Genomic DNA, 25,568 nt, shown 5'->3' on the forward strand with positions numbered 1-25,568 from the left:
GCTATGGTTATAAGTTTCAATTACATAGGTGAATAAGTTTTAGAGATCTGCTCTACAAAATGGTGCCTATAATAACAATATGTATTGTGCACTTAATATTTTGTTAGGAGGTTAGATCTCATGTTGTGTTCTTAATACACACACACACATACACACACACAGAGAGACATGAGGAAACTTTTAGAGGTAAAAAATGTTTGTTGTCTTGATTGTGAATCATGGATATATGCATACATCCACATTCACCATGTATACATTCACATGCATATTTATATACTTAGCCTCCACCTGAGTTGCTGGGATTATAGGCATGTGCCACCATGCTAAATATGACTTTTTTATTTGTTTTAATTAGTTATACATGACAGAAGAATGCATTTTGACACATCTTACATAAATGGAATATAGCTAAATATGATTTTAATTGAACCTGTTCAGTATAATTCTGTGTTTTCTGTTTTCTAATTTTCTGTTTACTATCCATGCTTGTCGGCTTTTCTTTCAAAGTGTATTCGGAATCCAGCTATTTTTCAACCTTTTCAATAATATGATTATATTCTAAGATTCCAGTTCACCATTATCTTTTGTCTTTTTTGTTCATTTATTTTATATTGATACAGTTCATTTCCAGCATCCAGAAGACTCACTTATGCTCTCTCTTAGTCAAAACCTTACCCACTCAACACCCCCAAAGGTATTCACTATTCTATCATCTAGATTAGTTTTTCTATTTTCAAACTTAATATAAAGGGAATCATATATTCTGGTTTCCTTTGTCTAACATTTTTTGCAATGAGATTTATCAATTTTGCTGCACAATAATTCTTTTTATTTCTGTGTATAGTATTTCCCCCCCCCTACAAATATGCCACATTTTAAAAATCTATTCTTCTGTTGGGCAGTTAGACTGTTTCCATTTTTGCCTTTCTATGAAAGATGCTGTGGTACATATTCTAGTGCGTATCATTTGGTGGTCATACTCATTTATCTTGGACATAGACCTAGGTGTGGAATTGTTAGGTCATGGGATATACACGAAGCAATTTTTCAAAGTTATTTAGGTTCACAACAACAATGTTGAATTTTAGTTGCTTCACATCTTTACCATTGTCTGGTATTGTCAGTCCTTTTGATTTGGGCAATTTGAGTAGAGGTGTAATAATGATGGTTTTAATTTGCATTTCTCTGACAATAATATTTAGCAAATTTTCATATGTTTATTATCCATTTTTATATCCATCTTTGTGAAGTGCCTCTTGAGAGCCATTTTTAAAATTAGGTTGTCAATCTTTCTATTACTCATTTTTACATATGCTAGATATTATTTTTCTCACATATTTTTTTCTACTCCCTGAATTGTCCTTTTAAGTTTTAGTTTTGTCTTTTGATGAATGGAGATTTTTTTCTTTCTTTTTTCCCCCCATGGTGCTAAGGATGATAAAACACAGGGCCTCATACTTGCTAGGCAAGTGCTCTACCACTGAACCCCAGACCAGAAATGTTTTCTTTTAATGAAGTTATATGCCATTCTTTTCCTTTATAATTAATGCTTTTGTACCCTATTTAATTAATTCTTTGCCTAACCCAAGTTTTGATGATTTTCCCTTTGTGTTATTCTAGATGTTTGGTGTTTTTGTTTTCATGTTAATTTTATTATCTAGTGTGAGTTAGGGGTCAAGTCTCACTGTTTTCCATATGGATAAGACTTACTACAGTTAACATTGATTTCTGCATAAACTTCACTATACTTGGAGTTCATATTCTGCATCTTTTACCCATCTGCTGTAATCAACTGGTTCCTTAATTCTACTCTTGCCCCACTCACAGGATAGTCAGAGCAGTTCCATGTCACTCCCCATTCAGGGACTCCCCTTCATACCTAGAATAAGTTCGATTCATTTTCATGTCTGCAGAGTCCTACTCAGTCTTCTTGCTGCTCCTTCTCTAACCTAATCTCTCTCTACTCTCCCTTTTGCTCACTCAGTTTACTGACTCCTTTCCATTCCTCAGACACACTAACATATTCCTATTTCAGAATCTTTACCCTTGTTACACTCTATAGTTGGAAGGTTCTTTCCTCAGATCTTTGTAGACTTCTGCCTTTGCCTCATTTGGGAGCTCTGTGTAAATGTCATCTCCTTGAAGAGGACTTTTGGTCCACCTCAGTTTCCACACCCTTACACTTTTCACTGTCTGATGTTATCTGTGTATTTGTTTGTCAACTCTCTGTCTCTCCCTCTAGGAAAAAATCTCCATGAGCTTGGAAACTGCTTTTTCATTGTTCTATTTCGAAGGCTTAGAACAGTGCATAACTTGTAGTAAGTGCTCAATAACTTTTATGAAATGAATTAGATATTCCTTATCTCAAAAAATCTCAATTTAAGGATAAGAGTAAAATTAAGAAGCACTCTAACACAGAAATCTACAAAATCTTTTAGAAATTGGGGAGGGCTCTACTTGAGTAGGGCATGGTCAGAGAAGGCCTCAGTATGGAGGCAGCCCTGGATTGAGGGCTGAAAATTTAGTGTTATGTATGCTTAACCAAGAATAATAGAGAGCTTAATATGTAGAACTATTGGAACACAAAGATGGGTGACAGGAAATGACATCAAACATAATGGGGCGGGGGCAAGATAGGGGCAAAGATACAAAAGCCTTTGAAAATCATGATAAAGAATTTAAACTTCTCAAAAGTATTAAGGAGCAAAGGATTTTAAGGTAAAGACATATGCTGTCAGATTTATATTTCCATGTGTTTCACTGTTCCTTGCTACAATAATCATATTAAAACTTCAAGTTGATTGATGTAGACTTGGTCATCAGTACTCAGTTTCAAAACAGAGTCCTTATCCCATCTCACTGCATCACCTGGCAAAGCCATCATTTTCTCTTCTGAGCCTTGTATCTTCATTCTCAGCAAGAAAAGATTGTGCATTCCTTAGAGCCATTCTAACCTCAACTTGGACTTAGGTCACAATGCTTCTCTAAGATACCTGGGGAGAAATTTTTAATATTTTTGCTGCTAGAAATAATTTTAAAAACCTTCATTTCTAGCCAATTAAAATTCAGTTTTCTTCTGAATTTTTTTAAATTTTTGGGTCAAATGACAGGAAACTAGTTCCCTAGTGCAAAACTACCTGAGCAAAAGTGCAAATTCTTTTTTCCTTGTCTGGGATGGGAATGCAGGCAAAGGAGGGCGTGATAGAATGAGTCTTTTTCTTGCAGTTGTGATTCCAAAGAATCCCTTCCCTGCGTCTGATGTGAACACTGAGAAGCCCAGCATCCACAGCAGCACCAAAACTGTCTTGGAGCATCAACCAGGGCAGAGGGGGCGTAAACCAGGAAAGAAGCGGGGTCGAACACCCAAGACCCTTATTTCCCATCCCATCTCTACCCCATCCAAGTCAGCTGAATCTTTGAAATTCCCAAAGAAGAGGGGTCCCAAACCTGGCAGTAAGGTAGGTAAAAATGTGGGATTCCCAGAAAGGGGTAAGGGGCTATAAAGGGGTAATTCATTCATACCAGTTTATCTCGGAAAGCAGCAGATCTGTTCCTATTCCCCACCTAATGTATGACTTTAAGAGGAATATCCCAAACTGTCATCTCTACTTAGCTTTTTACCTGGAGTTGATACTATTAGAGATAGAATAGTGGAGACAAATTTTAACGTTGATGAAAGTTACTCACATGGGGGGGGGATTCTATCTAGTCTTTCATAGGAGGAAGGCTCTGCCCCTTGTTAACTTTCCCAATGTAGATTCCCAGCATGTGAATAGAAAGAGAAAATTATTCTGTAAATATTTCTTTTGCTATCACTCCCCCTTCTGTAAAAATTTATTAGATACCTACTTAGTGTCAGGCTCTGAATTAGACACCATTATCTCACATCATGTAATCTTCACAAAACTCTGGAGCTTGTGTTAATGTTATTTTATTATTAAGTAAGTTGAGACTTATGTATGTGAAGTGATTTTCCTAGGTCCTAAACAAGTACATAGCAGAGACTGTATTGATTGATACCCAAATCTTCAAATTCCAAGGTCACCACTGCCCTATCATGTATTTACTCTCTACATTTCCTAAGGGACTTAACACCTCTAGTGTTGGAAAAAGTTACTAAATCAAGCTCCTCTGAGTACTATTATTGGAAGTACTAACTCTTAGACATTCCAGTTCTTCATGGATATCTTCCCTAGGGAAAGCATTGATGTGAAGAGGAGGCTCTTCGGCTGCTTCTCTAGGGCCCCTCTACCATCCCCTCCTCATTACTTCCTATCAGTGGATTTCTCAGACTCTCCTTCCTGAACTAGAATATCTGAGTTCCAATGTGGAAATGATGCCCAGTTCCTCCTGGGCAATCCATTTCAGTCTCATATTCTTCCCTAGGGCTAGTTAGTTGTTTTATTTGTTTAGTAGATTAGTAGCTCCAACTAACTTCAGTCCTTATAGAATATAAGCTCCTCAAAGTCCTCAATAACCTAATCTTTTTCTTTTCTTTTTCTTCTGCAGTGCCTTGTATCTCAGTCTCTTGGGAGATGTTCAGTATGTGCAGAATGGATGGATAGATGGATGGTTGGATGGATGGATCAATGGATGGATGGATAATTTAAAATGATGATGTTACCAATCTCAGTTGTCTCCTACTAATTGGCTTTAAACACTCAATGTCACTTCCTAATCTTCCTATATAACATATGATATATCTGACCTATTACCACTAACCCCTAACCCAGGTCCTGATTTATTTTTATCTCTATTATATTCTTCTTTCTCATGTTGTGGAGAAAAGGCTGAAGGCCCTAGGGATGCCAAAGTCAGAGAAGCCATAGTTTTGATGATGTGAACACATTGTAAAGATTGTCAAAGAGGAAGAAAACTATCTGTGGGACTCCAAAGACTGAAACAATAAACAGAAACTTAAGCAGAAGTTCTTTGTCTCAACATAAAAGGAACAGTTAATTATATCCCAAAATGGGACTAGAGGTGTTTTGCTAGAGACTGGTGACTTTATGAGAGGAATGTTTTCAGGGAGAGGGAATAGAAGTATTGGATGGATGGTTGACCATTAAGATACTTCAGAACCTAACTATTATGCTCTGCTCCCTCATGTAATCTTAAACATAGTGGCCAAAGTCTTCTTTCTTTCCATCCTTCTTGAAAGCAATCATTCTCATCACATTTGTATTTTATGGCCTGGCTTATGACTCCCTCATTCCCCTTCTATTCTTTTACCTACTTCTGTAAGAGTATATACCACCCATTTTACCTATGAGCATAACATTCCTTTTTGAAGCAAAAAGGAAGGCTTTTAAGCCAGTCAGACTTAGGTTCAGATGTCACCTCCATTTGTGGCTACCTGTGTGACTCTGGGAAAGCGTCTTTGAGTAAGGCTCTGGGCCCCAATTTTGTCACCTGTATAATAGAGATGATGTAATATGTGACAAGATAAAATACATGGAAATGCACCTATCTGAAATAGGAATCATCTTTCTGCTTTCTTCTACAATATCCAGGCACATAACTTGCTCCTTTAGGGACCCCACAAAATTCTACCAACTCATTGAAGTTTCCCTTCATTCCTGACTCATTGGTTATTTGGATTTTCACTTTTAGAGATTTTGGGAAATATGAGCAGACGTCCATTTCTGTTAAGGGTTTGCATGAGGGCTTTTCCAGGCAAGACCATTGTATGCATGCCTACTGCCATCAGCATACTCTCTTCAGAGAGTGTACTCCTAGCAAGCAGACAGGTTTATAAAATTCACAGTAGTTGACCTTTAATGGGACATTTAGTAAAAGGGGATTACTGGATCTTGGTAATGTTTGTGTTTGCATTATATTAGATACGCTTTTAGAAAACTATTTCTTGGAACACCCTGACATCTTTATCCTCCAGAGATTTCCCTGAGCAGCTTAAAGAAAATACATTTCTCTCAAATCCTCTTTATTACTTCCCCTTTGTTGGTGCTCTGCACTGTGGGATCTGACATAACTTTCCTGTGTACACATATGAATACCCCACAGTGAATCTCAACACTATGTACATCCACAAAACTGGGGTCCTAATTAGGATAAGATGTATTCCATGATTTATAAATATATCATAGTAGATTCTACTGTCATATTTAACTAAAAAGAACAAATAGAAATTTTTTTTAATTTTAAAAATTTTTAAAAAAACGTGTTATATATGTCAAGCACCATGCTAGAAATGACACTCAGAATCAGACCCTCAAGCAGCTCCAGGAGGCAGTATGCAAACATATAATGACAATGACAGTGTTATTTATGTAAATTTCAATACATTGACAAATGCAACAATACAAAGTACAGAGAATAAAAAAGGTAGTAGTTAGAGGAAAACTTCCTAGATGAACCGAAATTTGTAAGGTAAATAAAAGAATAAAGGCTACTTCAGGAAGAAGAGACAACTAAATATTGAAGGTGTGGGCTAGGAACACCTTCAGGGTTTTTAGAGAAGTGTTATGATTAGGAATTGCTAGAATAGGATGTGTGAGGAAAGAGGTAGGACAGAATAGTAGTTTGTAGAGTTAGAAGTGTCATTTTTATTTTTAAAAACAGAAAGTAACAAATAATGTCAGTAGAGACTTAAGCCATAGTACGCTTTTTTCTTTTTGCTTTTAGCTGCCCAGTTTCTAAAGAATCTGGGATTTCATATGATAGTATTGAAGCTAGTATAAACATGCATTAAAATCTAGCTCTGCAGCTAGGCATAGTGGCACATGCCTATAATCCCAGCGGCTTAGGAAGCTGAGGCAGGAGGATCACAAGCTCAAAGCCAGCCTCAGCAAAAGTGAGGTGCTAAGCAACTCAGTGAGACCTTGTCTCTAAATAAAAATACAAAATAGGGCTGGGGATGTGGATCTGTGGTCAGGTGCCCCTGAGTTCAATCCTCAGTACCAAAAAAAAAAAAAAAAAAAAAAATCTAGCTCTGCAGAACACAAAATCTTATGCATAGATACAGAAAATGTTTACTAAGCATCTATTATATGTACAGCTTTGGGCTAGATGCTGAGTGGAAAACAAAGAAAATGAAGTTCCAGCTACAAATATATTTTTGTATTATGGGTGAATTAAGTGCCAGGAGTGGAGGAAGAGAAGACAAGTTACCTATCATGGGTAGCAAACTTTTCCCCATCCATTTTGACAGAGGAAACCTCGGACTTTGCTGAGCCCACCACCCACCTCACCAACAACCAGCACCCCTGAACCGGATACCAGCACTGTTCCCCAAGATGCTGCCACCATCCCCAGCTCAGCCATGCAGGCCCCCACAGGTAAGAACAGAGGACGGGACTAGCTTTAACAAGCCTTTGGCCCCAGCATCTGCACTTCCTCTTATCTTCCACCAATAGCTAGCCCCCTCTCTTTTCTAAACCTAGGTAGAATCTTTTTTAAGCATTTTAAATTTGGCATTTGGAATAGTCTCAGAGAAACTTCATTCTGTCAGAATTATCAAAGAATCTTAGGTGAGTGTTCTGTGAACGTAAGGTTGGAGAACTTGAGCCAATTAGGGGAGATGGTGGGAAGTACCTAGAGGTCCCTGACCTAGTTTAGAATAATACTAACCTGCAGATCTGGGAGCTTCCACTTTGTAGTGATCCCTTTCATCTTCCAGAATCCTCCTAACATTCTAGTAATGCTGCAACCACTCAAATTTGTATGAAATTTTTCTGATTTTTTAAAACAATCTTGATGATGGTCAACTGTAGTATAATGTGAGTGAACTTGATTTGGGAGGCCAGTCAATGCATGTTTCTTTCAAAACAAAATCTGATGGCTGAAGAGGATGGGTAACTGGCTTATATATATCTGTTCCCATTTTATAAACTAGGAGTTATGCATATCTGCTCCCATTATTTTATATATTTTATAAACTATCTAAAAGAACTATACCTTTAAAATAGATTCAGTTTCCCAGTGAATTAGCTATAAAGAATAGAACTCATTTTTTATGTGCAAATTAGAAGGTATGTGTGTGTGTGTGTGTGTGTGTGTGTGTGTGTGTGTGTGTGTAATCTTGCTCTACAAATACTTTGTCTTCTTTAGAGATATTTAAGTAATTAGAGAGATCCCCATGGAAGCTGTGGAAGTTAGAGTGGTCTTTCTCTTAGAAAGAGTTGAGTTTCCAAAATCCTAAAATTTAAGAGCTTAAAGAGAAGGGCCACCCACAATTTCCTCTCCAAATAACCTGTAGAAGCTGACAGAGCCTGCCCGTAGCATGTATGTTCACCTGTGTTCAGCGCCTTATCACATGATTTCTCCAAATGTCATTTGCATCTAGATCCAGCCAGTTACTGGGTTTTCTTAGTCCCTAAACTCCATGTATGATGAAGTAAGGACAAATAAGGACATTGGTAATAATATTGATATTTTCCAACTTCTTGACATGCCCCCTAGATACCCGTATACTTGCTTGGTCTAGCCCACCTTGTTTTAGATTCCAAGTGGGTGTCAAAGTGCTTTTTCAGTAGTATCTAGAAGACCCACAACAGCAAGAGCTTCATGACTATAATGCATACCATCTCTTGCACTCACTGGGTTAGCATCCCTCCCTTGGCCTAAAACTCGTGGCCCAGGGAAATTTAAATATGCATTTTAATTTCTTTCATGAGAATTTACCATGTGTGTCTGTGTCCTGTTCATGTCAGGCTATAACAACCATTTCTGATCACTGTGTCACAATCTCTCGATTGGACCTTGGCTCACTCTGTGTGAGCCCCAATTCATACATCTATGCTTAGAATTAGCCCAGGCTACTTTTGTTGTCCCTTAATGATAACATAAAAAATATCACAGATTTAATGTTGTATACCACAGTATATCCTTTAATACCTTCCTTTCATTCTTCTTAACTCTGGCCCCGCACAGACAATGAGAACGGAGTTCTCCTCAGTGGAATGGGCTGGCTAAGAAATAAAAGCTAAGAAAAATAGAACAATGAAAAAACCACAGGACACTGAAAATATTTTCAGAAAGCAGGGACAGGACAGGCTAGCCGATCATACAGACCAAGCTTCTACACTCTGGCAAAATGGAACCCAAGCTTGCTTTATTTATATCAGGGGACATCAAAGGCAGGGATAAGGTTTCAAGGGCGGAGTCTTGCTTCCTGGTATCTTGAAGTCAGCAGGTTGATTGACATCTTGGCAGGTCACACCCATCTCAGGTGTTGTGTGGGATCTCTGGCAGAGCTTGAGGGGGAAGTTCACTGCATCAGGCCATCAGTCCCTGTAAGAGTGCCACAGGAGGTTCCCAATGCCAGACTTACGCCCTCATTGGGCTACTATGCACAACATAGTCCACACACGGCCCATGGACGGTTTGTGACACTTAACTGTACAACACTTGTGAAAATTTTTTTATTTTTCGTTTTATGTTTTCTCTACACCTATTGATTTGATCTTAGAATTTTTCTTGTTGAACTTGTGAAGGTGATGGACTACATTAATTGATTTTTCAATGTTGTACCATTCTTTGGAAGTTATAATTATTCCCACTTGGTGGTGTTGGTGTATAATTCTGTTTATACATTCATAGATTTAATTTGCTATTTTTTAGAGAATTCGTTTTTCTTTATTCATAAGTGGTGTTTGTGGGGTTTTTTGGGGGGCAGTGGGTAGGGGGTGCTAGGGATTGAACCCATGGTCTTGTACATGTGAAGCAAAGCACTCTACCAACTGAGCTATTACCCAGCCCCCAATTTTTTTATTTTTATCAATTTTTATCTTAGATTCATACTTTTAGTTTTGTATGAAACTTTATTCTCTCTGCAGCCTCTCATCTTTCCCTTTCCCTCTACTCCACCCCAGGATTCTGAGATTTCACCTTAGAGGCATTTTCACCTACCATCCTACACACACATTTGGTAAAATTTTCTTAAATTCTTTATTTACACATTCTAGCGTACCTGGTGTTCAGATGTTGGACCACTTAAACTGGTCCTCTAATATTCACACCCCTCTTAATTCTTTTTTTTTTTTTTGATTGCTTTTAGTTGTAGATGGACACAATACCTTTATTTTTGTTTATTGAGTTTTATGTGGTGCTGGGAATTGAACCCAGTGCCTTACTCGTGCTAGGCAAGTACTCTACCTCTGAGCTACAACCACAGCCCACTCCCTCTTTATTGTTATCCCTATTCTGTTTGTCTTTTCATTCACAATTCTACAAGCCTTCCTCAACTATATTTTCCAAGCTTTGTACTGAGTTTCTCATTTCTGCCATCTTACTTTTTAAATTATAATTATTTAGCACTCCAGTGACATTTTCCAAAATGTGTTTGGTGGGAATACCAGTCCTGCAAAATACTCTGCATTAAAGGAATTTACATACATTTAGGGAATTTAGTCATATACATTTAAGAAATGCTTTTACTCTACTTCTTCACATTTGGAAATTTGTATCTGCTGTCAAGAGCTCTTTTTTGTTCTCTGAATTTTTTTAATAGACTTTATTTTTTAGGGCACTTTTAAGTTCCCAGCAAAACTGAATGAAAGATACATAAATTTCTTATATTCCCCTGTCCCCACACATGTAGCACCTCCCTTATATTCAGCAACCCCTACTGGAGTGCTTCATTTGTTATAATTGATTCACTTGCCTGACACATTATTGTCACCCAAAGTCCATGGTTCACATTAGGATTCTCTCTTGATGTTTTACATTCTAGGCATTTTGAGAAATATATAATGACATGTATCAACTATTTACAGTATCATACAAAAGAGTTTCACTCTTTTGAAATTTCACTCCTTAAAAATCCTTTGTGTTCTTCCTACTCATCCATTTCTCTTCCCTAATCCTGACAACCAGTGATATCTTTTCTGTCTCTACAGTTTTGCCTTTTCTAGAATATTATATAGTTGGAATTATACCATATGTAGCCTTTTCAGATTTATTTCTTTTTGCTTAGTAATATGCATTTGAATTTCTTTCAAACCTTTTCGTGGACTTGATTGCTCGTTTTTTTTAACATTGAATAATATTCTGTTGTCTAGATGTACCACAGTTTATATATTCATTCACCTACTGAAAGACATCTTGGTTGCTTATAAGTTTTGGCAGTTATGAATAAAGCTGCTATAAATATCCATGTGCCATGACTGTGTGTACACATAAGCTTTCAGTTCTTTGGGGTAAATGCCAAGGACAGCAACTACTGAATTAGTAATAATATGTTTAGTTTTGTAAGAAATTATCAAACAGTCTTCCATTGTAGCTGTAAATTTCACCTTCCCTCCAGCAGTGAATGATAGTTTCTATTGCTCACCATTCTCATCAGCATTTGGTATTGTTTATGTTCTGTACTTTGGCCATTTTAATAAGTATGTGGTGAGATCTCACAGTTGTTTTAATTTGAATTTCCCTAATGACATGATGTTGAATTATCTGCCATCTGTATATCTTCTTTGATGAGGTATCTGTTAATGTCTTTAGTTCACTTTGCAATCATTTTAACAATTAGAAAACAATTCTTAATTTGTTTTTGAGTTTTGAGAGTTCTTTGTATATTTTGGATAATTCTTTATCATATGTCTTTGAAAAATATTTTATTCCAGGATGAAAGATATTTTCTTCTTCTCATGATAGTGCCTTTCTCATAGAGTTTTTCATGAAATCCATCTTATTAATTATTCTTCTGAAGATCATGCTTTGGGTGTTGTATCTAATCATCATCATCATCTAATCATCTAGGAATTTTGAAATTCTGCATTTTATATTTAAGTCTATTATCCATTTTGAGTTGATATTTTTAAGAGTAAGGTTTTATCTAGCTACGTTTTTCAGAGAGAGGGTTGCTTGTTTGTTTTTCTTTTGGCATGTCGATGTCTGGGTGCTCCAGCACCATTTGTTGAAAAAAAACTACTGTTTTAGGCAGCTTTTTCACTGCTGTGACTTAAAGACCCAACCAGAACAACTGAAGAGGATGAAAAGCTTTTTGGGGGGCTCACAGATTCAAAGGTCTCAATCCATAGACAGCAGGCACCATTCCTCGGGGCTCAAGGTGAGGCTAAACATCATGATAGAAGAGAGTGGCAGAGGGAAGAGGCTCACATGATTATCAGAAAGCAAAGAGAGAGAGAGAGAGAGATCTCTACTTGCAAAACTCAAATATATACCCAAGCCTCCACCCCCCACCTCCTCCAACCACACCCCATCTGCCTTCAGCCACCACCCAGTTAATCCCATCAAGTGAGTAATTCACTGATTGGGGTAAGGCTTTTATAACCCAATCATATCTTCTCTGAACCTTCTTGCATTATCTCACATGTGAGCTTTTGGGGGACACCTCATATCTAAATCATTTAGATTTAGATTGCCTTCACTCCTTTCTGAAAGATAAGTTGTCTATATCTGGGCATGTATTTATTTCTGGGCCTTTATTCTGTTTCACTGATCTTTCTGTCTGTACTTTTGGCAGTATCATCTTATCTTGGTAATGGTAGCTTTATAATAAGTGTTGGGTCAGGAAGTATCAGTCCCCCAACTTTATTCTTCTCCCTCAATACCGTATTGGTTATTCTGGGTCTTTGGTCTCTCCATTTAAAGCGTAGGTCCAGTGTGTTGACATCCAAAAATAACTTTCTGGGATTTTTATTTGGGGTTGTGTTGAATCTCTAAATCAAGTTCCCTGTCTATGAACAAGAAATAGCTCTCCATTTATTTAGTTCTTTGATTTCTTTTATCAGTTTTATAGTTTTCCTCATAGAAATCTTGTATATATTTTGTTAAGTTTATATATAATTATTTTGCTCTCCTTCTTCTTCTCCTTCTTTTCATTTTCTTTCTTTATCCCGTCTTCCTTCTCCTTTTATCTTCTTCCTGCTTCTGACACCATTGTAAATGGTATTGGGTTTTGTTAAATTGATTGTTGATTGATTATGGTTCTGGGTATTGAACCCAGTAGTTCTTTACCACTGAGCAACATTCCCAACCCTTTTTTTTTAATTTTGAGATCAGGTTCTACTAAGTTGCTGAGGCTACTTGAACTTGTATCCTCCTGCCTCAGCCTCCTGAGTCCCCAAGATTATAGGCATTTGCCACTGTGCCTGGCTTAATATTATCTACTTGTTGGTTGCTGGTTCAAAGGAGAGTAATTGACCTTTTGTATATTGATCTTATATTATGTGACCTTGTTGTAATTGTTATTAGTTACAAAAGGTATTTGGCAATTCTTCCATATTCTCTTCACAAGCAATCATATACCAGCAAAAAGTTTTTTTTCCCTTCCCAATATGTATACCTTTATTTCCTTTTCTTGTCTTACTGTATTAGCTAGGACTTCCAGTGTAGTATGGAAAAGGAGTGGTGAGAGAGGAGGGACATCCTTGCCTTGATCCTGATCTTAGTGGGAAAGCTTCCAATTTCTCACCATTATATATGGTGTTAACTCTATGGGGTTTTTTTATGTATGTTATCTATCGAGGTGAAGAAGTTCCCCTGTATTCCAAGTTATTTGGGAATTTTTCACTGTGACTGAGTATTGGATATTCTCAAAAGCTTGATCATTTATATGGTCATGTGATTTTTCTTATTTAGTCTATTGATAGAATCGATCACACTAACTTTTGAAAGATGAATAAACCTTGCATATCTAGATCAATCCCACTTGGTCATGATGTATAATTCTTTTTATGCAACATTGGATTAAACTTGCTAATATTTTGTTGAGGATTTTCATTCCATGTTCATAAGAGGTACTGATCTATAATTTTGTTATGTCTGTCTGATTTTGATATTAAAGTAACACTGACCTCATAGAATGAGTTAGAAAGTATTCACTCTGCTTCTATCTTCTAAAGAGATTGTGGCTAATTGGTATAATTTCTTCCTTAAATGTTTCGTAGAATTCATAAGTAAACCTACCTGGGCCTGGCACTTTCTATTTGGGGATATTGTGAATTATTGATTCAGATATATGATTGTTTATTTAATAAATATATGCTTGTTTAGATTGTATTTTTCTCCTCCTCTTTCTCCTTTATCCTTATTTATTATGTATTTATAAGAGGCAGTGTCTCAATACATTACTCAGGCTGGTCCTGAACTCCTGGGCTCAAACTAAGACTACAGGCACATATTATTACACCCAGCTTTGTAGTTTTATTTTTGGTTGAGTTTTGCCTTTCAAGGAATTGATCCATTCATCTAGATAATCAAATTTTTGAGCATAGAGTTTTGTGCATAGTTTTCCTTTATTACTTTTTTTTATGTTAAAAAAAGGGAGAAAGAACGTGTATATTTTCTCACAAAAGATTACAGAGTTATTCCTAGAGAAATAATGACAAAGGTCAGGGATATAATTTTTGCATTATTATGGCAATTTTTGTCACTCTCTGTCCCCTACATGCCATTCATTCTTTTTTTTTTAATTTTATTGTTGGTTGTTCAAAACATTACATAGTTCTTAATATACCATATTTCACAGATTGATTCAAGTGGGTTATGAACTCCCATTTTTACCCCGTGTACAGATTGCTGTGTCACATCAGTTACATTTCCATTGATTTACAAATTGCCTTTCTAGTGACTGATATATTCTGCTGTCTATCCCATTCTCCACTATCCCCCTTCCCCTCCCCTCCCCTCCCCTCCCCTCCCCTCCCCTTCTCTCTCTCCCTTTATTACTTTTTAATGACCATGTTATCTGTAGAGATGTCTCCCCTGCCACCCCAGTCACTTCTAATATTAGTAATTTGTGTAATCTCTCTTTTTCTCTTACTATGGCTAGAATCTTATCAATTTATCTATCTTTTCAAACAGGCAACTTTTGGGTTCACTTTTTTTTCTGATTTTCTTTTTCAACTTCATTGATTTCTGCTCCAATTTTTATTATTTCTTATCTTCTTCTGCCTACTTTGGATTTAATTTACTCTTCTTTTTCTAGTTTCCTAATGTGGAAGCTTGTGTTACTGATTTTCAGATTTTTTTTCTAAATATGTATTCATTACTATACATTTCCCTTGAAACACTGCTTCTATTTTATCTCACAAATATTGATGTTATATTCTCATTTTTATTTAATTCAAATTATTTTTCATTTTTTTATAATATTTCTTTGACCCTTGTATTTAGAACTGTGTTATTTAATCTTCATGTGTTTGAGGATTTTCCACATATCGTCTCTTATTGCTTTCTAGTTTAATTCTATTATGTCCTGAGAGAGGATATTGTAAGATTTCTAGTCTTTTAAATTTTTTAAGTATGTTTTATGGCCTAAAATATGGTCTGTTTTGATGAAGTTCCAAATGAGAAGAATATATATTCTGCTCTTGTTGGATGAAGTAGTTGATTGATGCTACCTTTGAGTTCAGTTATGTGCTGGATGTTTCTACATCTGATAGAGGAGTATTGAAGTCTCCAACTGTAACAGTGGATTCATCTATTTCTCCTTGAAGTCCTAACAGGTTTTGCCTCACATATTTTGACATTCTGTTGTTGGATGCGTACACATTAAGGATCAATATTTCTTAGAGAATTAATCTCTTTATCATTATGTCATGCTCTTCTTTCCCTGATAATTTTTCTTCCTCTGAAATTTGTTCTTTCTGAAAGGAATATAGCTACTTCTACTTTTGATAAGTTTTAGTATGGTATTAGATTTCTCCACTCATTTATTTTTAATTTACATTATTATAAATTTTCTTATATACAAATAACATGTGGATCTTTTTTATCCAGTTGAGAATCTATCTCTTTTAATTGGTGTATTTAGTCCATTGATATTTAAAGTGATCATTGATATAATTGTACTAATACCTAACACATGTGTTTCTGTTTTCTATTTGTTGCCCTTCTTTTTGTTATTATTTTTGTCTTTTTCTGCACCTCCTTGAGTAAAGATCCTTTTTATTTTCCCTTATTTCTTGGCATGATAGTTATATTTCTTTTTTACTTATTTTAGTGATTACCCTACAGTTTGCAATATATATTTACAACTAATCCAAGTCCACTTTCAAATAACACTATATTGCTTCATAGGTGGTATGAGTGAGTATTTATAATCCTAATTTCTCACTTTCATACCTTGAACTGTTTCTATTAATCATTTCACTGTACATAAGCATGTGCATGCACACACACACACACACACACACACACACACACACACACACAACACATAATCAAGGATATCGTTGTATTATTATTTGAGACAAACTTTTATCTATTAGATCAATGAAGAATAAGCATTATTTTATCTTTATTTATTCTTCCACTTATGCTTTTCCTTCCCTTTAATTTTACTTATTTATTTATATCTGTTCATTTGTTTTTGCAGTGCTGAGAATCAAACCTAGGGCCCTGCTAGGCAAATGCTATACTACTGAGCTATACCTCCAGACTAATTCTATTGAGGATTTTCCACATATCATCTGTTATTGCTTTCTAGTTTAATTCTATTATGTCCTGAGAGAGGACATTGTATGATTTCTAGTCTTTTAAATTTTTTTAAAAGATTAGCCAGTCACACATCCCAGATTCAAGAGGAGGGGAATGGACACCCCCCCCTCAGTGGGTGTATGATCAAAGAATAATGGATCATATTTTAAACAATATAATTCAACTCTTTGAACATAAATTACCTATACTTTTCTTACTTTAAAGATTAATTCTTTTACTTACAAGATTTCTCATCAAAAGCCTCTTCCCTTTACAGTATCGGGCTCAAGATCCAAGATTGCATCATCTAAATCGGGTGTGGGTGTACACAAGGCCACTTGAGTGAAGTTTCTCAGGTGCATCTCCTTGAGTGCAATTCCTCTCCATTGAATACCTGTGTACTTAAAAAAAAACTGATTATCTGTTGTTATCACATGTTCAACACACAGCGGAGGGAACAACTATAAGATAACTTTCCCTCTTTCTAAAGGGATGGAAAATAAAGGCACTGGTCTGTAGAAATTCTGAAATACAACTGGGCACATGTTACCATCCCTAATCAGATTCAGTATTACCTCTTGGGAGTTGTTTTCCCTTGCTCTTTGTTTTGTCCTCTGGATCATCCTTCCATTTCCAAGAGCAAAATGAGATAGCCTTCTTAACCTTCTTGCCTATAAAATGCTAGAGGCCCAAGGGATCGTTTCTGTTTTGTACCATCTCTCAACCTTCTGGCCATGCTGGCAGTACTTCTGCTAGATGGGTTTTCTTAAAAATTTGAAGGGCTTTTTTTTTTGACTGTTGTCCAGGTTCATTTTATGAAACAAAAGCCACAACCACAGGTGTCCAAAGACATCCTTTTCTGCTTTGGTCCTTCTGTGCAGCTGCAGCTGTGAAACTACCCTTAAGATTCCTAAAAATCCCATTTAAGAGAAAGAATCTGCAAGTCTTGACCTTAATATTCTTAGAGCCTTTTGGTCTCAAAGAGTCTATGAAGCATATGCTTATATATTTATGACACCTTAATTAAGAATTTTTTTTCTGTCATTGTGGAGTTTATCTTTGGCCCTTTCTTACGGGCTAAAGTAAAGTTGTTTGCCCTCTGGAGAGTCTAGAAATGAGAAGAAATTCTGTTTGTAAACTATGAAAGTCCTGGGTTTGTGTGTATGTTTAAAATTTTTAAACTCATCTTTCATCTTACATTTTATCATAAGCAATGAGAAGTATCATGGCACTTTCATTACTTAGTTTGGAAATTTTAGCTATTTTTTTGAGCTCATCAGGAAAATTTTCTATTTTTCTATATCATGGTAGGCAACAATCTTGTCAAATTTGTAGTCCCTTCCTAGCAAACATCCCCTGTCCTCCATCTTCCAATAAAATTTTCCTCACTGCCTTTTAACTATCACTGAAAGGCTCCTAGAGAACCTTTAGGTTTGTATTAAATGCTCTTCCAGTTTTCACTAATATTCTCTTTGTAGCACTCTGTGCATTTTTTTTTTTTTTTTTTGGCTGTTTCAAAGCCATTGCCATGTGTTAGGCCTTTGTTACTGCAGTATCTTGTATCTTGTATCAGTCTGTTCTGATAATAATTTGTTCTTTAACAAACCACCATAAAACATCATGGCTTAAAACAGCAATAAGAGAAGAGATGGGTGGGGAAGCTTTTCTCTGTTTTATACAGTGTCAGCTGGAATGGATTGATGGGACAGAAGGACACACTTTCTTCACATGGTGACACATTGGTTTCAACTATTGGTTTTTCTCTACAGGATACTGTGCTTGGGCCCAGAAATTGGCACAGTGTCATTTCCACTATAGTCTATTGGTCAATGTGAAAGAGATCAATAGGAAGAATGTCAAAGAATTTGGGGGCTATGTTTTAAAACTACTTCTAAAGTTTGTATGGTTTTACCTTTTATATTTCACCATTTAATCCATATAGAAAAATATTTTTTAAATCATCACCAGGTGTTTAGTCAGCTTTTTTGTTACTATGACCAAAAGACCTGACAGGAACAATTAAAAGGAGGAAAAGTTTAGTTTGGCATACAGTTTCAGAGGTCTCTGTCCGTAAATGACTGATTACATAGCTTTGGGCGCAAAGTGAGACAGAACATCATGGCAGAAGGGCATGGCAGAAGGGCATGGCAGAGGACTGCAGCTCAGGACATGACAACAGGAAGCATGGAGAGCTCCACTCACGGAAGACAAAATACAAACCCCAAAGGTATATCCCCAGTGACCTACTTTTTCCATCCACACTCTACTTTCCTACAGTTACCACTTAGTTAATCCATGTTAGTGAATGGATTCACTAATTCTTGTATTGTCTCACACATGAGCTTTTGGGGGATGTCACATATTCATCCCATAACATTCTGCCTCTGGCCCCAAAAAGCTCATATCCATCTCATGATGAAAAATACACTTAGTCCATTTCCAAGAGCCCCAGTAATCTTAACAGTTCCAGCATTATCCAAAAGTCTAAGTCCAAAACCTCATCTGAGACTCAAAACTCAAGGATGTTTTCCCTTGTGAAGATCAAAAGCAAGTTGCATTTATCTAATATAACATGACATAGAATAAACATTTCCTTTCCACAAGGGAAAACTAAGGGGTGGGACCAAAGCAAGACCAAAATCCAACTGGGCAAACAAGTCCTGTAGCTCCATTTCCAGCATCTGGGATATATGGCATCCTAATGTTCTCTCCAAAGAGTCTTTGAAGCTCTGCCCCTATAGCCTTGCTGGTTATATCCCACCCACCACAGGGACTCTGACCCTGCTACACTTTTTTTTTTTTTTTTTGAGAGAGAGAATCTTCTTTGTAGATGGACACAACACAGTGCCTTTATTTTATTTTATTTTATTTTATTTTATTTTATTTTATTTTATTTTATTTTATGTGGCACTGAGAATCAAACCTAGGTCCTGCCCATGCTAGGCGAACACTCTACTGCTGAGCCACAATCCCAGCCCCCCAGCTACACTTTGTCTGGCCTCCTAGGCCTTCCTTTGAAATTTCTATGGAAGCCACCATGATCTCCTAACCTAGTATCCTGCATTCCTGCAGAACCAGCACCACATGATCAATGCCAGAGTCTTCCACTATTTTAAGCAGTAGCCAGCCCTTTGGGAACCAGGACTGCAGCAGCCTCTGAATGCCTGGGCAGCTAAGCACAGTGAAACAACTTCCTAGGACACACAGTGTAAGCAGAGTGCCCCCATGGTCTCTTCTCAAAGGAATTTTTACTTTAACCCCCTGAGCCTGAGATGGGTATGGTCTTGCCAATTCCCAAGAAGCCTGCAAGCCATCTTTCTTATTGTCTCTGGGTAAAGTATTTATTTAGTGCTTTTTTGGTTTGATTGCTTTAACAACCACAATGTGCTTAGCCCTAGTTTTACTTGTATTTTTCTGGCCAAAGTGCAAGTTTTTCAAATCTTTCATCTTTGCTTTCTACTCCTGATTATCACAGTAAACTTGGCTAAAAGCCACTGGCAATATCTGAATGCTCAGATACCTTGGAATTTCCTCCACTGATGGACTAGTACATGACCTTTAATTTGGCTTCACAAAAAGTTTCAGGACATGGGCAAAATGTATACAACTTCTTTGCCAGAATATTACATGAATGGCCTCTAGTTCAATTTCCAATAGAGTTCTCCTCCTCTGAAACCTCATGAGCCCAGTCTTTACTGTCCACAGCCCTGGCAACATTCTGGTTCTGGACACCCATAAAAATAGCCCATTAAGCTCCACTTACAATGTTCTAAAGCTTTTCAACTTGCATAAACTTTTCAAAATTCCCCAACTGCAACAATTTGCAGCTTCAGATGCTTCTGAAGCACATGGACAGGTTAATCACAGCAGTGACCCCACTTCACAGTACCATTTCTGTTTTAGTCAGCTTTTCTGTGACAGGAACAATTAGATGAGGAAGTTTATTTTGGCTCACAGTTTCAGAGGTCTTTGTCCATAGATGGTCAGGATGAGGCAGAATATCCTGGTGGAAAGGCATGGCAGAAGAAATCTGCACAGGACATGACAACAAGAAGCAGAGAGAGCTCTGCTCACCAGGGACAAAATATAAGTACCAGAAGCACACCCGCAGTGGCCCACCTCCTCCAGCCACAGCCTACCTCCCTACAATTACCACCTAATCACCTAGTTAATCCATATCAGTGGACTGATTGACTGATTATGTTAAGGCTCTCATAACCTAATAATTTTGCCTCTGAATATACTCGTATTGTCTCAAACATGAGCTTTTTGAGGATACTGCATATCTAATCTGTAACACCAAGCTAGTTATATTTTTTCCTTTGTATGTTTTAATTGAGATAAAGTTTGTATTCGTGAAATGTATAATCTTAAGTGTACACTTGGATGAATTTTAATAATGTCAGCACCCCTGTAACTACAACCCTGATCAAGATGTAAGATGTTTCTGCCACCACAGAAGTCCCCTCAGGCCTCCTCCCAGTCAGTCTCTGCTCCATGTAGATTCTGATTTTTATCATTATAGATTGGTTTTCCCAGTCTTGAACTGAATATGAATGAAACATGCTACGTGTACTTTTGTATTTTGTTTCTTTCATTCCAAATAATATTTCTGAGTAACACCTATATTGTTGCTCCTGTCAGTGGTTCTTTTTTTTTTATTTCCAGGTGATATTCTATTAAATAACTATACCACAATTTGTATATCTGTTGATAGGTATTTGGTTCTAATTTGGAGTTAATTTGAGCATTCTTATAAGTGTCTTTTCGTAGCCATTTGTTGTCACTTACTTTTAATACACTTATTTTTAATACTTTAATACTTATATATGTGTTTGTATTTAAGTGGTTTTAGTAGAAGAATCACATTATTAGACATAGAAATCCTCACTTTCCTTAACATACCTCAACTGAGCCTTCTTTTATTAAATATACTTTATATTCACTTTCAGAGTTACCATTTTGCCAATACTTAGGCCTTTGTAATTAGGGGATAAAACAGCTTGGTTCTCATCATTCCCCATTCTTGCTTGAAGGAATTCTTCTTTCTTGTATATACCAAGTCAGTACTACTTCTCTTCTTTTTTGTGTGTGTTTGTTTTGAGATATCTTGCTATGTGCCCAGGTGGCTCTCAAACCCCTTGGACATGTGGTCCTACACCTCAGCCTCCCAGGTTACTGGAATCCCAGGCAAACCACCACCCCTGGCTCTAGTTGCTACTTTTCCAATCTGCTTTCCAACTTCCAAAATGTTATTGTTGTCTCCTCTTAGAATTAGGAGAGAATAGAGTGAAATGTGTATGTTCAATTTATCTCATTTATGATTTTTTCCTTTTTCTCCCATTACCTTCCTCATCCAGCTTATCTTCTTTCTATTTTCCTTTCTTTTTTTTCCTCTTCATATTGCTTCTCTTTAGAGCTATACAGCTATTCCTCAGAGAGCATCTAGTTCAACCACCTCATCTTTATAGACAATGAACCTGAGACCCAAAGAGGATGGCAGTTTATCCAGCAGCCCACATAACTAGTGCCCTGACCCTATTTGCCTTTAATAGCAAAGGAGATTGTTGCCCTCCTACCCACTCAGTGCAAGTAAGAACAGTACCTACTACTCAGTAGAAGCCTGAAAGGACATCAGGAGAGAGAATGTCATTACTGACCAAGCTGATGTAGGTCCTTCCCAGAGGCCAAGGACACACAGCATTTAGAATGGCTTCCATCTCCTTTGCCCTGACCCCCCCACACACCAGTGCCACATGGAGGTCAGCAACCAAGAGAGTGCCCAGCAATCTTGACAGGAGAACTTCTGAGAGAAAGAATATATACATGAGTCTTATAGACCCTTTTCATATTATTTTTCTATATTTTATTTTATTCTTTTCTATTTGTATTACTCTTTTGGGGTCTGAGTATTGATGTAGAAGATAGTAAAAAATTATAAGGCCCAGAATAGAAAACAAGGCAAGTGACCAGTGGTTGTGATGATTCTATGTCCAATACCAAATATACACATACATGAGCACTCTCTTGCTATTATTACCATGGTCCCACAGCTCCTTACATAGATACAACTTGAGAGGTGTAAAGAATTTATGAGGCAACCAAGTACAAAAAATGAAAGTTCATACATCTGGGGAAATGTTGAGGTTTTTTTGTTTTGTTTTGTTTTTCAAAACACAGAAGACAAAGTACAAATTCTGTCCTTTGGTTTTTGCTCTGGGCTATTCTTCCAGCAAGGCTGTATTCCCAGAGCCCTTGGTCATGCAATTTAGTCTGCTGGTAACTTGACCCTCACCATTTATCCCTTGCTGTGTTTCAAACGGAAACCTGCTGAGACTCCTAGTAGGGATCAAAGCTCAGGGCATAATAAATGCAAGAGAGGGGCTGGAACTGTAGCTCAGTGGCAGAGCCCTTGCCTAGCATGTGAGAAGCACTGGGTTCTATCCTCAGCACCACATAAAAATAAATAAAATAAAGGCATTTTGTCCATCTACAACTAAGAAAAATAATTAATAAAAAAGTGGAAGAGAACACTGTCCTTTTGAATTCTCTGTGCCAGACACTCTATAAGGTTCTTGGATTTTTTGTCTCCTGTAGTTTGTATCTACTTGAACAAGAATGGCAGCCCAGGCCCTCACTTAGATAAGAAGAAGATCCAACAGCTCCCTGACCATTTTGGGCCGGCCCGTGCCTCTGTGGTATTGCAGCAGGCTGTCCAGGCATGCATCGACTGTGCTTATCACCAGAAAACTGTCTTCAGCTTCCTCAAACAGGGCCACGGTGGTGAGGTCATCTCAGGTAAGCACCCTTGGGCTAATGTGAACTCATAGCCAGCGTGCAGGCCTACTTAACTGATTTCTGACAAGGCATCCTGGTTTCTACTTGATACCCATAGGCTCTGGAAAAATGTGAAAGTGTCCCATTCCTCTGAGCCTTATGCATACCTCCTCCAGGAATACTCAAGCTAACTCTGCCTGAGTTTCTGGTATCTCTCCTGTCTCCTGGCTTACTCTCCCATACAGAAAATAAATAAGTATGTGGCTTTAAAGGCATTTCAGAAGGAGTAGTTTGAGGGGCTTGGTTGTGGCAACAGGAGTTTCTCCAGAGTGCCATAGTCTCCATACTGGTTTTAGGGAATTACTGACCTTCTCTCATTTTTCTGACTTCTTTGTTTCCGGTTCCTAAACCAGGCACATGCAAGGGAGCTGTGTCCCAAGTCAGAGCCGGAAATGGCATTCACTTTCTTTTCTACTGACAATTTGATTCAACAGTAGTTTTTTGCTCTCACTGAGAGTATTTACTTTTTCTCATGTGCCCTGCTTCTGTTTCAATTTTCCTAAGTCCAAAATTCTCTTGTTTTTTTTTTTTTTTTGGGGGGGGGGGGCAGGGGGGCGTTAAATGTCTTTATTAGGGTATTTAGTTATACATAACAGTAGAGTTCTTTTTAGTATTCTTTCTCATCAAACCTATGAAGCCTTGACCTAAAGCCTTCCAGTCTTAACTATAATGCTATTCTATAATACCCTGTTCTTCCTCCCTAATGAGTTACCATAACCAGCTTCAGGAAACCCAGCTGACATGGAAAACCCCATAAATCACCAAACTATTCTTTTAGCAAACATTTATGGAGCCCTGACCATATGTGAGAGGTTATTGCCAGATACTAGCTAGGAAAGGGGAATAATAGAAGAGACTCAGGTCTGCACAGGGGGAAAGAAAGAATCAAAACAGCTAATTGTGACAAGTTTTGTAATAGAGAATAGTATGGGAACCCATGCTAGGGAGTAACTGGCTTCATGGAAGATGGGGACAGACAGGGAGGGAAATGTTCTAGAAGGCTGGAAACTGTTGGGAAATTAAGCCCATGTCCCTTCTGAGGCTAGGCCACTCTCAAGCCTCTCATTTGCTTCTGTGCAGTAACCTGAAGGGACTGACCTTTACCTCCTCTTTAGCTGCTCTAACCCTGCTGGTTCCTGAGAGTGACCTGTTTATACCCAAGTCTCCATTTCTTCACTGCCTTCAGAGCCATATACTCAGACCTTTTGCTTTTCAAATTTTATGCAGATATTTTTAGGAGAAATAGGAAGTATAATAAAATCAATCGTGAAACAGTTTCAAATGTTGCCAAAATTCGGTGCTTTTATATAGATTGGAAATTGTGTGCCCAAGCCATTGCTAGTGATGGCTATATTCTCCTCTTCTGCCCAGCTTTTCTGTTCTTGGGCAATTCTTGTGAAAACAGCTCCCTAAATGAACAGATTTCCTGGAAGAGGCTCAATCAAGTGATGGAGCAGATAGAATTATGTTCACAGATGTTTTCACAGGTTGAGTGAAATCATTCCAGAGCCCTAAGGGTGCAACAGACTTGGCCTGGCCACTCCCATTATTGCATGCCCTTTGGAGTTGAAGGCAAAAATCAAAGCCCTCCAGGGAGGGAGGGAAAGGGAGGGAGAGAGCAGCCTGAGCACTGATTGCCTTTGTGTAACCAGGTAAGCCCAAGACAGCAGCTGGCTGGACTACCCCTGCCCTGCACCATGCCGCACTGTGCTGCTCAGCTGACGTGCATGGTTCTATTTACTTAACTCCACAGCCGTGTTTGACCGAGAACAGCACACCCTCAACCTCCCAGCAGTCAACAGCATCACCTATGTCCTCCGCTTCCTGGAGAAGCTCTGCCACAACCTTCATAGTGACAATCTGTTTGGCAACCAGCCCTTTACACAGACTCACTTATCACTCACTGCCACAGAGTACAGCCACAGCCACGACAGGTACCTACCAGGTAGGAGTTGGGATGGGACCTGGGCTGAGAGGGGGGTAGGACTGGCAGCAGCACCTTCTAGGGCCAGTTCTCAGACCTGCTAGCCTGACATCTTTCTGTCCACATCTGCAACACATCTGGGAGGTTTTGATTTCTTAATATCTTTATGCTTTAGGATTTTGTCTTCTGTTCTTGATTTCTCTTCTTTCCTTTGGACCCTTATCCCTAGGAAAAGCTGGCTTATAAATCCCCCCTTCTGAGCTCCAAACAGCATGTGGAACCACTGTGAAATCACAGTGTACTTCCCAGGGTGAAGCTGGCAGCAAAGGTCTAACACAGCTCTCTCTCGCCAGCAGGAAGGTTTAGTCTCAGGCTGGAGATTGAAAAACTTGCTCCCTGGTGA

General features: G+C 37.8%; 1 protein-coding gene across 8 annotated transcripts in view; it reads left to right on the forward strand.

Annotated features, from left to right (window-relative positions):
* Window positions 1–25,568, forward strand: part of SCMH1 (Scm polycomb group protein homolog 1) — a 189,939-nt gene that overhangs the window by 150,921 nt on the left and 13,450 nt on the right. For 7 of the 8 annotated variants that reach the window (XM_081308956.1, XM_081308951.1, XM_081308952.1 and 4 more), the window contains 4 exons: window positions 3,226–3,458; window positions 7,172–7,298; window positions 23,002–23,202; window positions 24,995–25,186. In XM_081308956.1, coding sequence (XP_081165082.1) covers window positions 3,226–3,458; window positions 7,172–7,298; window positions 23,002–23,202; window positions 24,995–25,186 — 753 coding nt within the window. The remainder of the gene's footprint in view (window positions 1–3,225; window positions 3,459–7,171; window positions 7,299–23,001; window positions 23,203–24,994; window positions 25,187–25,568) is intronic. The other variant, XM_081308957.1, reaches the window with a different exon arrangement.

Source organism: Spermophilus citellus (assembly GCF_964194105.1).
Source record: "Spermophilus citellus genome assembly, chromosome: 9".
NCBI classification, from domain to species: Eukaryota; Metazoa; Chordata; class Mammalia; order Rodentia; family Sciuridae; genus Spermophilus; species Spermophilus citellus.